We start from the raw sequence: 15,891 nt of genomic DNA on the forward strand, positions 1-15,891 counted from the left end.
ACTTTCAAGCTGTATTTTCCCCATCAGCCTTTCTGTCAGCTGTATCCAGTTCTTTCCCAACTGCACTTTCTGCCCCTTTCCTTCCCTTTTCTGCCTTGATTTCAGGATAAAAATAATACTTCTTCACCCTTAAAGGCCGGTTATATTCACATCACCTCACTGAATGTTCCGACCTAATGAACGCAGACAGACAGAGAGGCGAGGAACATGCTGTGATTCATCTCTGTGTTACACTTTGCGACAGTGGGATTTGATTAAAATAAACCTCGCTGACAGATTCGCACACAACAAACAACACGTTCATTTCTTCTCATAAAATTAGCCGGAAAGCACCTGATCTTGCATAAACTTAGTTCATATTTTACTGATTGTGTGATGTTTGCCTTGTTTGAATTTGTATACCTCCCATCATGTGAGGCATTTTTCTATTTCATACCTTCTTATTTCATCCAGGGTACAATTTGGTAACACTCAAATGTGGACCTTTCTGAAATATAGTAGCCAACATGAAAAGACTGATGGGTTGCAGGTCAGAAGTGTATTTTCAAAGATTTTTCAGAGAGATTTTTTTTTTGAAAGTTCCCTTTTATGCCTCTTAGTTTTGTTTTGGATGAGGATGCAGTTTGTTACAAGGTTAACACTTTCTAAAATTGCTAATTTTTACCTCTTACTTTGAGTCTTGTGTGTCAGGGATTTTGCAATTTGTAGAACTGCTAGAACTGCCTCAAGGGCCATACAAATGTTTTTGCACAGTTTAGCACATTTACTACAAATTGGCTGCACATTACTGCTAACAGTTTTATAAAGGTTGCTGTAGGGGTTTAGACTTCCATAAATTCATTCGTTTCTATTCACGTCACTTCAGTATTAAAATCAATTTGCGGACTTTAAACCTGCTTGAGTTAGATAATTACACAGTAAACAACATGTCTGGTCTCTTATTGTCTGTCTCTTATTTTCAGTTGCAAGTGCAGATTGATTTGAAAAGTCCGCACTGCGTTAACAGTAACTTTGACAAAAATAAATGCAGACACAATGTTCACTGTGATAGATGAACTATCTCAAACAAATCTCAGGGACACTGCAGTATGTCAGAAAATCCCCAGTGGAAATATAAACACATGATTTTGAAATAAATGTGTTATAACTTGCAAAAACATACATTCTCACATTAGCTTGCTTCTTAGAGGAATATACAGCACATTGCATACAATGTAATGATATCCTGTCCATTTGTATATTGCATTGTATGATAGTTTCCCTAACTGCACACCTTCCTCGTTAAATCAGATTAAGGTTGATAATAATTATTTAAAAAAAAAAAAACGATTGAATCTGCAACAGTTTCTTGAGCCTCCTTCCTGTGTTTTTGCGCTTGTGCATTTTGACCTCCCGAATTTTAGCTAAAGTACGTGTACTAGACAGTGCAGACATTTTATTTTGCAGTAATTGTCAGGACTGCTGTGTTTGACATGTGTGCATGTTTTCTTTTTTTTGTCTGTTCTTCTCTGCCTGTTCCTCAGGGATCCTGGAATGGCCTTTCTGGACCAAGCTGGTGGTGGTGGCCATCGGCTTCACGGGTGGACTGGTGTTCATGTACGTCCAGTGCAAAGTCTACATCCATCTATGGAGGAGACTGAAGGCTTACAACCGGGTCATATACGTCCAGAACCGGCCAGAAACGTGTAAAAAGCTGGCGCTGGAGAAGCCGCCGCTCATGGAGCCGAGTCTGGAGAACAAGGAGACTCTGGCTCCCACCCAGTCGGACACAAACTCCTCCCAGTACACAGAGACAGAGGACTACAGTATGGAGGTGCTCCATGTCTGACCACCAACTGTCACTCAGTCCATGCCATAGGTTGTCCTACTCTACTATACTACACATACAAACAGACCCACAGTGAGGAGTAGCAGTCATGGAAATGTTTGGTGAGGAACAACCAGATGCTCCCCACCCTCTGATCCCAGACTTGACCCACCAAGATCCCAGATAGACCAAGACTTCCTTCTATTCACATTCCTGTCAAACCGTATTCCTTCCTCCGCCCCTCCCTGATCCACACTCTCGCCTCTTTCCTTTCCCAGGACCAGACTCTTTTTACTGACTTCTGTAAATGTCTGAAGAGGCCTGGATTACACCACTCTACACACACACACACACACACACACAAACTCATGTGTGTACACCGCCGGGAGAGCAAGACTGAGACAAATAGACTCACAAACGGCTCCCGAGGTCTACACGTCTCTGATGCGTGGTTTGTTTGTTGTGGGTTGTGTTAGATTTGTTTGTTTTTACCTCCTGTGAGTCTTGGGCTAACCTGCCATGGATCAGTATGTAGCGCCGCGCATCAGATCTCTGGAACGTTCCAGCTACTGCCCTCTTTGTCGCTGTGGTCTGAGAGTCTGCGCCACCCGACAGATCCGTCAGCTCTACACGGGCCTGGGTCCCGACCAGGCCTTGATCTGGACATGCATCGAAGCACTTTTGTTTTTTTAGTTCCCACAAATTCTTCCCCTTCCTCTATCTTCTCTTCTTTTCCTCTTTAATATGAATTAAGTCTTACATGTTGTACATGGGGGAGAGCACACTCAAACAAACTCGGAAATGTTTGTTTCCTGGGGTTTTTTTTGACATTGCATTTCCTCATACGCACATATACGTGTATATATATATAAATATATACACCCTCCCATGGATGACAAAAAAGGAATTGGGGGAAAAAGTGGAATACTGCTGAAAGAAAACATTGGAGTGTTTCAGTTGAAACAGAAAAAGTGAGTTTTGAATATGACACGTGATCACTAAATTGTGTTTTGGCTCATAGCTCTAATGCAGATGGTGGAAAATCCAGCCACAAGACTTCTCTACCCCAAAATGAACTTTCTGAAGGCTTTGAGAATGTAAACTTTTTAAAAAAAAATGATAAAAAATAAATAAATAAAATAAAAAAAACAAAACAAAAAAAGCAACATTTTTTTACTGGTCACAGGAAATTGCGAGATAATTTCCATGTCTTGAGATCATAACAAGAGCCTTTGGGCATAAACGGCGTCGCTCATGTTTTTGTATCATGCGGATGACACAGTATTTACAGTGTGATATTCCATGTGCAGTTTTTAATATGTTGATTTGTTTGCTTAGTCATGGGATATGCCTTGAGAAATCCACCGCTGTCTGCTCTCAGTCTGTCTTCCCATCGCTGTTATTCTGCATTAAAAAAAACCCAAACAAACAGGCTGTAACTGGCTTTTTAAATTTGACTGCTTAAAATAAACATCACAGTACATCTCTTCAGTTATGTCAGTGCACTTCAGCAGAGAGTTTAGGGTGCTAGACAGACATCTGATGTTTGGATGTGACATATAGGAGTATTAATGAGCATTTCAATGGCACAAAAGTCCTCAGTTTCAGTGAAAAGTGTCTTGTTTCTTGCCAGACTCTCATCACATGGTGGAGGAGGATCTATTTTAGTATTTAATCACAAGACAGCCAGCATGTTGCTTCTTCTGTTTGATTGAAAAATGATTCTCTCACATCTTGGCCGTACATGGCTAAAATGAGACAAATTGTCCCAACACACGTTTCTCAAAAGAAGCACAGTGAAGCACATACTGAATACTGTCAGCACATTATTTCAGCATTAAGATGATTTTATATCAGTGTGTAACATTTTCACTGCACTTTCATCAATAAACATAATTTATTAGTGCAACACATCCATATGTATGCATCATCACTCACTGAGGAGCTGCAGCGCCACCTGCTGGTGCAGTCTGAGATGGGCAGCAGTTGATTTCTTAGGGCGACTTGTTTTGGGGCTTACAGTCATTGTAAGTGCTTTTGTCTATGTGGGAGCACAGCAATGCCAGGCTCATGTTGAGCCTCACAGCCATTCCAGCAAAACACACATTTTTAAAAGAAAAAAACTGTCTTTGATACCAGTATACTGTCTGTGAACAACGATGGTCCAACGACATACCTGACGATTACTGCTCAGCAGCAGCAGCAATAACTGAAATCAGCGCTTTGTTCTTTGCAGCAATGCATACTGTACTTGTGTATATGCCCCTTGGTGACTTGAGATCTGGAGTCTAATATAATTTTAATACATAATATGAGCCGAGGGAGTTGTTGGGTGTCGAGTCAAATTAAGACCTAGTAACGAGAAGGTTCTCTGAAACTTCAATACCCACGAGGCTCTGTGCAATTAGACAGATAAAAAGTGCAATTACCCTTTTGTTGTTGTTCTATTCTATAGTTATGTACTGGTGTTTAATGTCCAGGGCGTCCTCTGGGTATAAAATGATTATTTCTTCATTTTGTGTTGTATTTATTTTTAAAAGAAAACAGAGTACAATTTGTTCATTTAAAAAAATCCCTTTCATTGGTAATTTTATGCAATTTACACTTAATTTTTTTCCCAGGCATAAATACCAGAAAATCATTTTCACTCTTTGTTTTGCACTTACTTGTTGCATCATTTAGATATTAGTGTTGTTAGAAAACAAAGCAAAACAAAACAAAAAAAAACCTTGGTTGCACATCCTTAATGTGAACATCTGCTCTTCCTTCTGCTTTTTAAATTGCTTGTTCAATTTTGTTTTAAATATGCAGTATCTGGACCCACACCATCAAACTTGATTATTTCATGTTATTTACATATAAACAACATGAAATATTAACAAATATGTCTGAGATTGTTAAAATGATTAAAGACGGATTGTAGATCGTTGTTTTTTTCACTTTCTTTCACTTACTGATAGGAGCTGGCTCCTTTCATGAAGTCTGAGACAGAAGTTATGATAAAAAAAAAAAAAATGAGGCCACATTAGGACACTTTTTTTTCCACACTGGCATGTTCCTCTCTGAGAGCAGCTTTGTCTTTCTCTCTTTCTTATCGTCTTATCTATCACCCTGGCCTGATTTCTGAATTTTTATTACCCTTTTGAGCTGGACGTCGACTGAGAAGGAAAGGTACTTTCTCAGCAACACTGTCCCAGTATTGTAGGTTGAAGTCTAGATTCTTCTGTTTCTGTCTCCATCCTGTTTGCTTAAACCTGTCACGTCTGGGAAAAGTGTAACTTGCATAAAGCTACATTTGTTTACTACTGACTGGACTTGAACATAAATGACTGTTCCCCTGTCTTATGATATCATTCCACAAGTTTGTCTGTGAATTTACTTTGGAATAGTAACTGTAAAAACTTTGGTAAAAAGTACTTATGTTTTTAAAAGAAATCTTGATGTGTTTTGACTTTAATTTCCCATGTTTGAACAAAGTATGTAGAATTAAAAAGAACAACCAAATAAAAATTAAGTTACTTTTAAAGCTTTGTGATTTGGGTCACTGTTTTATTGCATATTAAGTGAATCATGAGGTCTGAAATTAAATATGGCGACAGGATTTGTTGGTGACAGGAGCACCATTATGGCGTATTTGACAAGGTTTGTGTTCACATTATCAGACGTACTGCAATTAAACATTTATTCAGCTACACACAGCAGCTATAGAGGAAAACAAATTTTAATTGGCAACTCCATACAATAACAATTTATCCCATTTTGACTCAAATAAATGACAAAAAAACAATTTAGAAGCAAAGTTGAGGTTTGGCATTTGACTTTGTTTTTGTCAGCATAGATACAAGTATCAAAATTATAAAAGAGTTTTATAACATTTGGACAATCAGCAGAACTTCAATGTGCTTTTTGCAAAATGAAAAGTAAAGACATGATAAGTCATATTACTCAAACAGCAACACTGTTTGGGATTTTGTCAGGGGACATGTTGTAGTACGGCAGCTTCTTTCCCTCGTTCCTCCTCTTGATGGTGCTGGTTATCTCTGCCAGCTGCTTTCTGAACTTTTCCATGGCTGCCTTCACTGGCTTCTCTATGAAGTGCTCATCAGGATACATGCCCAAATACAACTGCAGGAAGAGAGAGAGAGGAGATGAGTCACACTGCAAGAAGGAAAGCACACAAAGCAAAGGGAAGCTTCCTAGTAAATCAGAAATAGTTTGTGCGAAAGTTGTCTGGCCCTTGAGTGACCCAGTCTGCGTAGACAGGTGTGTTTAAGTGTGCAAATGATTGCCGGTGTGTTTGGACGCTCTCCGTACCTCATTCTCCTGGTACTGGCTGAGGGCCCAGACGGCTCCCAGGTGCCAGCTGGAGCGTCCACGATCAGGAAGGCTCTCGATAATCAAGTTCACATTTGCCAAGCCCTTCTGGTTGGGTGGGGGCTTCCGCATCGTAGATGGAGCGTTGGGAATCCAAGAGCACCAGTCGTACTGCATAATATACACAAAGATTAAGTTAGTGCATGCAGACTTGGAAAGTAAGTAAATGTACTTAAGTACAATTTTGAGATACCTTTTGTGCTACTTTCTACTTCTATAATCTACTTTTTACTCCACTACATTCATCTGACAGCTCTAGGTACTAGTCACTTTACAGATTAAACATAAAAAAACCACAAGTTTATAAAAATATATTGTTAAAGATTAAAAATAATCTTAAACTTAAAGATCCCTTTCAGACATGTTTTAACATGTATAAAAAGACTCTGCTTGGAATAATAATTTGTATCTGATATGGTTTTTCCACAAAATTTAAATTACCTGTTTAAAATCTACTCCTCCTCCCTAATGGAAAAATCCAGAAACTATGAATATGCAAATATTGTTCATTTCAAAAGTTTAACTACAGTGCACAAACACTGTGTCCATTCTCAGTGTTTGTGCACTGGAGGCCTTAATGTATGATATATATCTATAAAAAGTATCTATGAGTTCTTAGCTGTTCCACCAAAGGAGATTTTCCCACTAAACGTCTCACTTGGTTTCTTTTAAAAACTTTTCACGGCCTAAAAAGGTAAAATTATTCAATATTTCATTTAAAAAAATCCAAAAAATGAATACACATTTGTTGGGTCTTCTTTCCTTATTGTGACCCAGTGGATGGGGGCTGACTTACCTACCTACCTGTACATAAAGTAGTTCAAACTCGCTCTACCTTGTGCAGCTTCAACAGTAAATGCTACGTATTCATCAGTATGAACAATCTAATAATGTCATATACAATAGTACGTCAGTCTCAGAGATCATTTCCTACAGAACAAATACTTTTACCTTTGATATTTACTTGCTGATAATACTTCTGAATGTTTGCTTAAGTGGGATTTAAAATGAAGTTAACTTGTAAAGGAACATTTTTATATTGTTGTACTGGTACTTTTACTTAAGCCCAGGATATGAATACTTCCTCCACCACTGTGTGCATGTGAGTACAAACTTTTATTGAACTGAACAGACACAGTCATACAGTAACTGTGCATAATGCATGTCAAATAATCTTCAAGAATTCATCCACAACTGCAGGGCCAACATGTAATTTGTCTTATTTTTTATTTATTTTATTTATTTTACTGTAAATCAGTCTTATAAATATAAAAATGTTGGTTCCTGATTATCTGTTACTCACCTGTCCAAAGTTGACAGCTGCATGTTGGGCTGAAGCAGTGAACACAACGACAGTCAGGTACTCTATCAGCTCCTCACGTGATTTCACAGACTTGGGGAACTCTGTGTAAAGATTGTGGACAAACTGAGCTTAAATCTTTCTTCCACATTTTATTTGTCTTTTGCAAGGGTTGCTGTGTGAAACCTCTTTGCACAATGCAGACAGGTAATGGTGAAATGCAGGAAGCTTATTGAAACACTGGGGCTCAGTCGATGACACCATCAGACACCTGTGGTTTCCTGTCTTCCCTCTCAAACCACCTGTCTATGACAGAACAGATTTGAATTTGTAATGCTGTCTGTTCCCCATCGTACATGTCTTCACCCAGAGTAATGAAATATTGAAGGTGTGTGAGCTGCTTCTCTCCTTGGAAAAAGAAACTTTGGTTAGTTGCTCCGTTTTGATTGTTGTTGCAATGTTAAAGAGAAATTATACCCACCACAGTAATCGAAGTCCTGCATACCAAAGCTGCACACATCTTTAATGAAGGCCTGGATTTCTTCATCTCCCTGCACCGTCTCATCGCTATTGTAGTAAATATGCACCACATCTGACACAAAGCTGACAGAAAGAAAACAGCACAGCAGTCACGTACAGAGGCAATAAAAAATGCTGTAACTTCTCTCCCTTTGAAAACCTGTCACTGTCACACATGGGAGTAGAAATGTCCCCACACCTCTCACTGTCTACCCTTTGTTATGACTGTTTTCTCTGACTATTCATGACTCCTGTCCATAAAAAAAAGAAAAAAAAGAAAAAAAAAGAGTTCCTCACCTCTTGGTAGCCTCCCACACCTTATTGCCATCGTCTCTGTAGAAGTAGGTTGGCAGCTCCTCCTGGTTGTCCACACCGCGGGATTTGATCATATCAGGGAAGCACAGAGACCTGAAGGTCAGAGTCTTCACGGCCTTCTGAACCAGCTGGACATGACCACCTCCACCTGTTGCGTTTGCCTTGGTGAGAAATATAAGACACACTTTACTTCTCCTCCCTGCAGCTGAATTATGTGCTTGTTTTCTCCTATTTTTATGAATACACAAAACCACATACAAACAAATCTCAATTACAGTTTTTCCAAATTACTTTTGCACTTTGGCAAGTTGTCAAAACTGAAGATGCATTTCCAGAAACAGCTCATACATGCAACAAAACACTATAGTTAACCTGCAAAAGGCTGTAACTCACCCAAAACCTTTAATTCATGTCTCAAAATTAAGTTATTGTCACCTGTCACCAAAATGACACGTTCCTTTGACCAAGGTGGTCAAAATGTTTAGATGTTTTATCAGAATGACAGTGGACTCCCAAACAGTCTTGTCCTACATGTTTTCACAGACACTGAATGCCCGCTGTACCAGTTGAAGCTAACTGACTGCTATTGTGTATCAAAGTGAAAGTTCCTTGGAAGCTGATTTCAACAGTACAACGCCTCACATTCCACTTTGTAAGCAAACAAGCACTTAGAGGTGAGCATGTAATGTGAAGAAAAACAATGTTATTTCCTGCAATGGTCACACAACACAGTACAGAAACAGTAACAACACAGTATCAGACAAAAAAAACAGAGAATGAAACAAAACACAGGCCTACTATATGCAGGAGTATAGTAACAACATAAAGTTACAGTACAAATCACAGGCCATCCTGTTACTCTTCACACTTCTCATTGACTTCAAGCCTAATACTTTCTCTTGCAATGCAATGGGGGGAAGAATCGTTTTGTATGCTGCAACCATCCTTTGCACACTTCTGCTTTTATGTCATCAGAAGCAGCATGCATTACAACGAAAAAACTGGATTTTGTGGTCATTGATCATATACTTTACACTTCTGTTGCCCGTGTGCAATGTTCATCTGAGCAGGCTCCTCCATGTTCACAAATTGTATTAACTCTGTTGCCTGCAAGCTCTATAAATGTGAGTTGCACATACAGCACATGCCATTGGTTGATCTAAGATGTGAGAAACTCCCCATTTGTAACTGAAGTTTGAATTTCACTCGACAACAAATTTATCAAATTAGCAGATTTTACAACTGCTCCATATCAATGCAATTTATGAAACATGGGTTCAGCAGATTTTGACAATTAGATGGACTATTCTGCATATGATGACTTGCACAATGAAAGAATTCACATATTTTTGAGAGTAATACTAGTCAACTGAGAAGAAACATAATCTATTTTGATCACAAAGACATATACAACCAATAACTGTTCAGATTGTAGATAATTGTACTTAGTCATTTGCCTAAATTGCAAAAGAACAAAGAAAGAGAACTGTTCTTTCTGTTGTGCACAAGTGACAAAATGTTGTGAAGAATTTCACATACTGTTTTGACGACTTCAACTGTCATCCGAGAATTGAGCCAAAGCAAGTCAGTCAAAAATGTTTTTTTCTTCCCTTCCTTCACTTAGATTGAGCTTCATGGTGCAGAATGATGGATGTGCAGAGTTTGACACCAGGAGGCTGTTTTCAAATTCATCTGCTGAAGTGGAAAGTTTCTCTGTGCTTACCTTAAATCTGAGCTCAAGGCGTGTGTACCTACGAGCAGGATTTGTAACATCACAACAACTTTGGAGCCAGCAGTGGTCCAGTATGCAACTTACACAAGTGTGATGTGGAAACTTGAAGCCTCCAGAGCAACTTTTAAAATGAAAAATGTTTATGCATTCATAGATTCTGGGTTTTTCAATGAGGGAGAAGAGTTGTAATTTGAATAAATTATTTTTTTCATATCAAATGCAAATTATTTGTCAAAGAAGAATATTTTTTTATTTATGTCTTTAAGTAGAGATAATAAATAAGCTTTTTTGAGTCTTTCGCTCTCTCTCTCTCATTATTTTGTTTGTTCTTTTGTTGGATTTTTATTTGGTTTTAAGTCAAAAATAGTATCATCTATGAACTATAATCCAGAAAAAAACTAAATACTGTTCAGTACACAGCTGATTATGAATTTGTTATGTTGTGACCAAAGTGACCTTTACTGTGTTGGAGCTACATTATAATACAGATTTGCAGATTTGCTGCTTTGATGGACTCGTCATGAAAATTTTCCATGTCTTTTCCCTTTTTTTCCTGTTTCTCTTTCATCTTTTTATCTCTCTCACTAAATTTTAACAGAAACAATCAACTCCATTTTTCTTGTCCTCCTTTTTCCTCTCTCTATACTGCTTTACTGCACATCCACACGCTCACCTTGTCGAAGATGCCACACTCACAGATGAGCTGCTCTCTGGCCTTGGTGTTGATAGCGATGGTGAAACGGATGTGTGGGATAAGTAGCTGTGGGAAGATGCATCAATCAGAGAGTTAATCAGTCAATCTAGCAGTTCAATTAAATCAATCAGAGTTTCTTTTACCTTATACGCAGGGTGGACGGCAGGGAGCTGTCTGTACATGGCGATAGCAAACATCTCTGTGACCAGATGTGTCCTGAGCAGGTGTGTGATGGTCTGGTGGTGCTGGAAGTCAGCTGAGCGGACCCAGATCTTCGCCAGCAGCCAGTCGTACTGAGCATCAGTGGGCAGGAAGATCGGGTTGTCCTCACCTGGAGTCTGACCCAGCTGGAAGAGACAGAGGATGAGGGAGGAAGATGAGAAATGGATCTGAAAGAAATACAACAGTGCTACTGATGCTAAACGTCACCTCACCTGTATGGCTATAGGCAGGATCTTGTTCTGAGCGTTCTTGTAGAGAAGACAGATGGGAGCTGCCAGGTACTGGAGGGTGCACGGGTCTGTACAGTTAGCACTGATGCCGTCTAACACCACGTAGTCCACTATGTAGATGTTACCTGCCTGGAGCCAGAGCACTGATTTACTGTACATGACAAGTCATTTGGAGAATTTAAATTCAGAATTCACCTCAGTATAATATTAACCAAATGTTCTTGTCCTAAGATGGCATAAGCATGAACTGCTGTCATCTGATATGACTGAAAATACTGTCAAAATATGAATGAATAAAAGAGATTCAAAGAAAGCAAAATGAAGAGATCTACCTCTATTTCCTCCTCCAGAGTCATCTCTCTCTCCAGGCTGACAGATACCATGTCATTTGTGACAGGAAACTTGTCAGGGATTTTGTTGCATTTTTGGATCACTACAGGGTTGCAGCCATTCAGGAACTGGTACCCAAACATGAAATCCTCCTTCCAGTGTTGCATTACATACTCTGGATAACATAATGTAACTTCATGTAACGTAACGTTATCTAATGTAATTTAATATAACATAACATAATATAATATAATGTTTGAAGCTGACCTGAGATTGTGTTTTTGATTCTCACAAAGATCTTCTCAAAATCAGCAAAGTCACTCCAGGAGGACTGGAACATGTGCATGAACTGGTTCACAAACAGGTTCTCTATTCTGGAAATTCATGATTATTATCATCATCATCGTTCTTATTTGTCCCTGTGTTCACATCAACAAGGTAAAAATATATATTATTCAGGCAAACACAGCAACTAAAAGTAATTTTGGAAAAGCAGAAGATCATTAAATGCACATTTATTTCAACAATTTCTGTCCACAAAGATGCAGCTTTTCTGTCAACACCTTTAAAGCTCGCTGTAGAAAATTGCACGACTCATTTTCCGTCTCAGCTACTTCTCCAGCTGATTAATGAAATCACATATAATCGTACATCATTTTCAATGGTTTGTCATTTTTAGCTTTGTTCAGAGCTACATGGGGGCTATCGCATCTAGCGAATAGTTGCCACTTGTATCTGTTTTGTGCTGTTGTGTTTATGTGTCACACGCCTGCATGAAGCACAATGCAAATGTCCCCAGTGATAAACACACAATGCTGCCTCTGTTTTCCAGGTAATCCTGAGTACAGAAAATAGAAGCATGTTATCAGGCTGCGGCTCAGCATCTCATCAGGGATGCTTTGCATTGAAAAAGACCTCTGAGGTTGATGCCCCACTGACAGCTGTCCTCACAGCCACTGTAAACCTGTTAAAGCTTTCAAACAGGCTGTTAGAGGAAGCACGTACGCTTTACTGTAGTTCAGTACGAAGTCCACTCCCTTCTCACTGTCAAACTGGATGTCCCGGGGCAGATCCTTGTGTCTGCAAGCATCTATGCTCATAGGAAAGCCTGGCTGCCACTCCCTCCATCTATAAAGGACAGCAGGGTTGTTAGTGACCAGATTTAGCCTCCTATGACACCCAACAACAGGCTGCATGTGCAAAATAAACCTGCCTGTAGGTTTTGCGCCTCATTTCAAGCTCTGCCTGTCTGTGCTGCTTGACCACGCTAGTTTTATCATCCTGTGGCAGGTGTCCTGAAACAGACACAAGACAAAGTGAGGGATGGAGCCCATCATGTTTTTTCACTTGTGTTTTCAGGCTCTGAGTGATGAAAAAGAGGAGACAGGAAGTTAGGCAAACAAACAAATGAGCTTATGACTACCTCGTCCATCCCTCAGCACTACTTCCTTGTCATCCACCAGCCAGCGGAAGCAGGGGAACTCCACATAGTCTCCAGTGGGGGTCTTGACTGTGATGTACCTGCAGTACCAGTCATCCTGCATCCAGTACTTCTTCTTCTCAATCTTCACTAACACAATCTCACCCAGGTCCTCCCCGACTCTCACGTCATAGGAGTCCACCTGTAATTTAGTCAGCGGCTAAATAAACAGCAGGTACTGGAAAAACCGTGTCATCTACTGAATCAGGTGTTTATCATTAATTTGTGACACGTACGTGAAAACATGACTTTCATGTGTGCTTTTGGTAAGGAGCTAAAATGTAACTGGTCTGTTTTTAAATGTCATGAACATGATAAATATTATATTTCAAATGCAAAAACATGAATTTCATATGTGCTTTTATGTTAATTGTCATGAGCTCTCTTGATGAGAATGAAATAACACTTTTAACATGAGCAATGCTGAGAAAGTTGTAGGAAGCTAACATACTATATGTAACTTTAGCATTTTATATCATTTTGTAATTTTATGTCGTTCAATGATCTGTCCCTTTTTTTCCACTTAAGTTTCAGGTTTGCATGGGATAATAGGTTGAACTCAAATCTCCACAAATTTACTATTTTAATCTTAGTGGCAAAATAGGTCTTGTATTAAAAAATGTATTAATTTTATATTGTCTCTCTAGTGAAGCAAGAGGTGTACACTCTGGCTTGCAAGTCATTGTTTTAGGGAACCAGTTGTAACGACTAAAAGGTCTTTCATCCACTGGTTGAACTCTTGCAATGTTTTAGACTTAAGGTGTTATATAATCCAGGTAGGCTGGCTTGCAAGGAGATTCTTACCCAGAAGGAAAGTATAAATTGTCTCTGTTATCTGGTTTGTGTTTTACTTTATTGTGTATTTGTCTATTGTTACTGTTTTTATGACTGATGTCACCCAGCTGCAAACCAAATCTCCCCCTTGAGGGCAATAAAGATTGGTTGATGATTGATATGCGCCAACTGATCTAGAAAGGAGCTATGTAAATGAACATCCCATCTTCAGGAAATATTTGTCATTTGAAACAAAATAAATGTTATTGTCTTTGGTGTCAAGATGTATCTGTGTTTATACTTTGTGTCTGGAGAAGATGCCAGTTCAATTAGGAAATAATACATTTTAATAACATTGGAGAAACCTTCAATTTGTACATTTTAAAACATTTTTACAACATTGAACAGTGTATATCATATATAAGGATAACAAACCTGCCATCTTAACTAGTATTTTTCATTTGAATTAAAAATATTCCTTTGGTTCACAGCAGTGAGGGTGTTTTATCCCCAAAATTAAATGTAAAAGAACTGCACTAATTTCAGAGTTAACGTCTCTGTTGTAACTAGGGCTGGGCAATATATTGATATTATATTGATATTGTGATATGAGACATTGTCTTAGATTTTGACAGCATAATATCATGATATAGTTGAAGTGTTGTCTTTTCCTGGTTTTAAAGGCTGCATTAAAGTAAAGTGATGTAATGAGCTTTTATTTGCCTTTACCCACTTACTCATTATATCCACATTACGGATGATTATTTATCAAAAATCTCATTGTGTAAGTATTATGTGAAAGCAATAGTCATCCCCACAATATTGTTGCAATATTGATATCAAGGTATTTGGTCAAAAATGTTGTGATATTTGATATTGTCCATATTGTTCAGCCCAGGTTGTAACTTCCTCTTTTCTACCAACATGCTGGAACCTCAGGCCCCCCAGTGTTTGTTTGTGCTGATCGTTCATAAGAAGATAAAACTGGATGTATTTGTCATCTTCATCCTCACAGCTCTGCAGCAATGTAACATCACTTACCGCCCCCCTCTCGAAGTCATTGTACAGAGCTTTGTCCAGCAGCGTTCGCTCACTGCATCGCTCCGTGCCCACCAGTGTAATGTAGATGTAGTCATCCGTTCCTGCAAACCACTGGCTCCCTGTGGCGATAGTCACAGTGTAAGAAGGCATCACAGTCACACAGGATGAAGACGACTCCAAAAGATTGTCCAAACAGCTTCTCTCAAGATGAAGAAATCTGCAGAAAAAGTGTTTCTACCACCACTCACAAAAAGTTTGCCTCAATATTATAGCAAACGTTGTTTTTCCCCTCTTGCTCAAAACTCTTTCTCTGTACTGTGCACTTTTGCAGATGTCCCCACTTCTCACAGGAGTTGAAAGCAGAAGAGGGAGGTGCAGGAAACCAATACGCTTTCTCCCCCTCTGCTATGGTGAACAAGGTCAGTTTTGTATAACCTGGCACCCTCCTGCCTGGATTTGTTATCAGTGACATGTACTGACATGAATATGGGAAGACAGGGAACAATGTCTTTTTTTTTGAATGTCAAATTAATTTTCTTTGTCTGCAAACAACAGGAGTCTCTTTTATAAAATCATAATAGACTTGTGTTTTATTTACTCTGTTATAGTATTTTATAGGTTTATGAGTATTGATGATATGTTTATGCTGATGTGTGTTTGTATTGTGTTGTTTTGTCTACCTCAAGCACTCACCGAGACAAATTCCAATAAATGTTTCATTGAAATGGTAATAAATTATTGAATTTTGATTGAATTTCTGCATAACAGGAAAAAAAAAAGAGTTTTAGTTTGAGCTGTCTAACTGTCTTTAGCATCAGTGAGGTGTGGACATCATGGAATTTTTGAACGTACACATCATCATTTACCAGTCAAATCAGTATGTGATATTGGACAACAACCGGTAGTGTATTCCAGCTTCAGTGAAATAAATGCAAATACATCATAAGAGTCCCTCTGTGGTGTTACAGGCCTCAGCTGAAACTGTCACATCGGTATGATTTGCACGTGAACAGAAATGATATTCAATATCAAACCAGCCTGACAGCGAGGGACAAGATCATTCACAAGGCAAA

The 15,891-nt window shown here is 38.8% G+C and overlaps 2 protein-coding genes across 4 annotated transcripts in view; one reads left to right on the plus strand and one right to left on the minus strand.

Moving 5' to 3' along the window:
• Positions 1–5,333, plus strand: part of march8 (membrane-associated ring finger (C3HC4) 8) — a 78,712-nt gene extending 73,379 nt beyond the window's left edge. For both annotated transcript variants that reach the window (XM_044372451.1, XM_044372450.1), the window contains one exon: positions 1,524–5,333. In XM_044372451.1, coding sequence (XP_044228386.1) covers positions 1,524–1,828 — 305 coding nt within the window. In that variant the 3' untranslated portion in view covers positions 1,829–5,333. The remainder of the gene's footprint in view (positions 1–1,523) is intronic.
• A 6-nt stretch (positions 5,334–5,339) lies between these two features.
• alox5a (arachidonate 5-lipoxygenase a) lies at positions 5,340–15,223 on the minus strand. Of its 2 annotated transcripts, XM_044372449.1 has the most exons (15): positions 15,067–15,222; positions 14,819–14,937; positions 12,947–13,145; positions 12,737–12,818; positions 12,529–12,651; positions 11,791–11,897; positions 11,526–11,698; positions 11,176–11,322; positions 10,885–11,088; positions 10,721–10,807; positions 8,298–8,476; positions 7,963–8,084; positions 7,485–7,585; positions 6,122–6,292; positions 5,340–5,932 (listed from the first exon to the last, which is right to left on the minus strand). In XM_044372449.1, exons 3-15 carry the CDS (start codon positions 13,065–13,067, stop codon positions 5,753–5,755), a joined length of 1,797 nt encoding a protein of 598 aa, XP_044228384.1. In that variant the 5' UTR covers positions 13,068–13,145; positions 14,819–14,937; positions 15,067–15,222; the 3' UTR covers positions 5,340–5,752. The 2 variants fall into 2 exon arrangements, with proteins under 2 accessions (XP_044228384.1, XP_044228383.1); XM_044372448.1 differs by having other exon boundaries at positions 14,819–15,223.
• Positions 15,224–15,891: the final 668 nt, after the last annotated feature.

This window comes from Thunnus albacares, chromosome 14 (genome assembly GCF_914725855.1).
Source record: "Thunnus albacares chromosome 14, fThuAlb1.1, whole genome shotgun sequence".
Lineage (NCBI taxonomy): Eukaryota > Metazoa > Chordata > Actinopteri > Scombriformes > Scombridae > Thunnus > Thunnus albacares.

Bases quoted from the DNA above. Each gene is read 5' to 3' on its own strand.
- alox5a (XM_044372448.1), bottom strand. From the start codon at position 14,968: ATGCCTTCTTACACTGTGACTATCGCCACAGGGAGCCAGTGGTTTGCA. The intron at 12,652-12,736 runs GCAGGTTTATTT...TGTCCTTTATAG, and splicing joins ATGAGGCGCAAAACCTACAG to ATGGAGGGAGTGGCAGCCAG. The intron at 8,085-8,297 runs GTGAGGAACTCT...TCTTTCTGTCAG, and splicing joins GTGTGGGAGGCTACCAAGAG to CTTTGTGTCAGATGTGGTGC.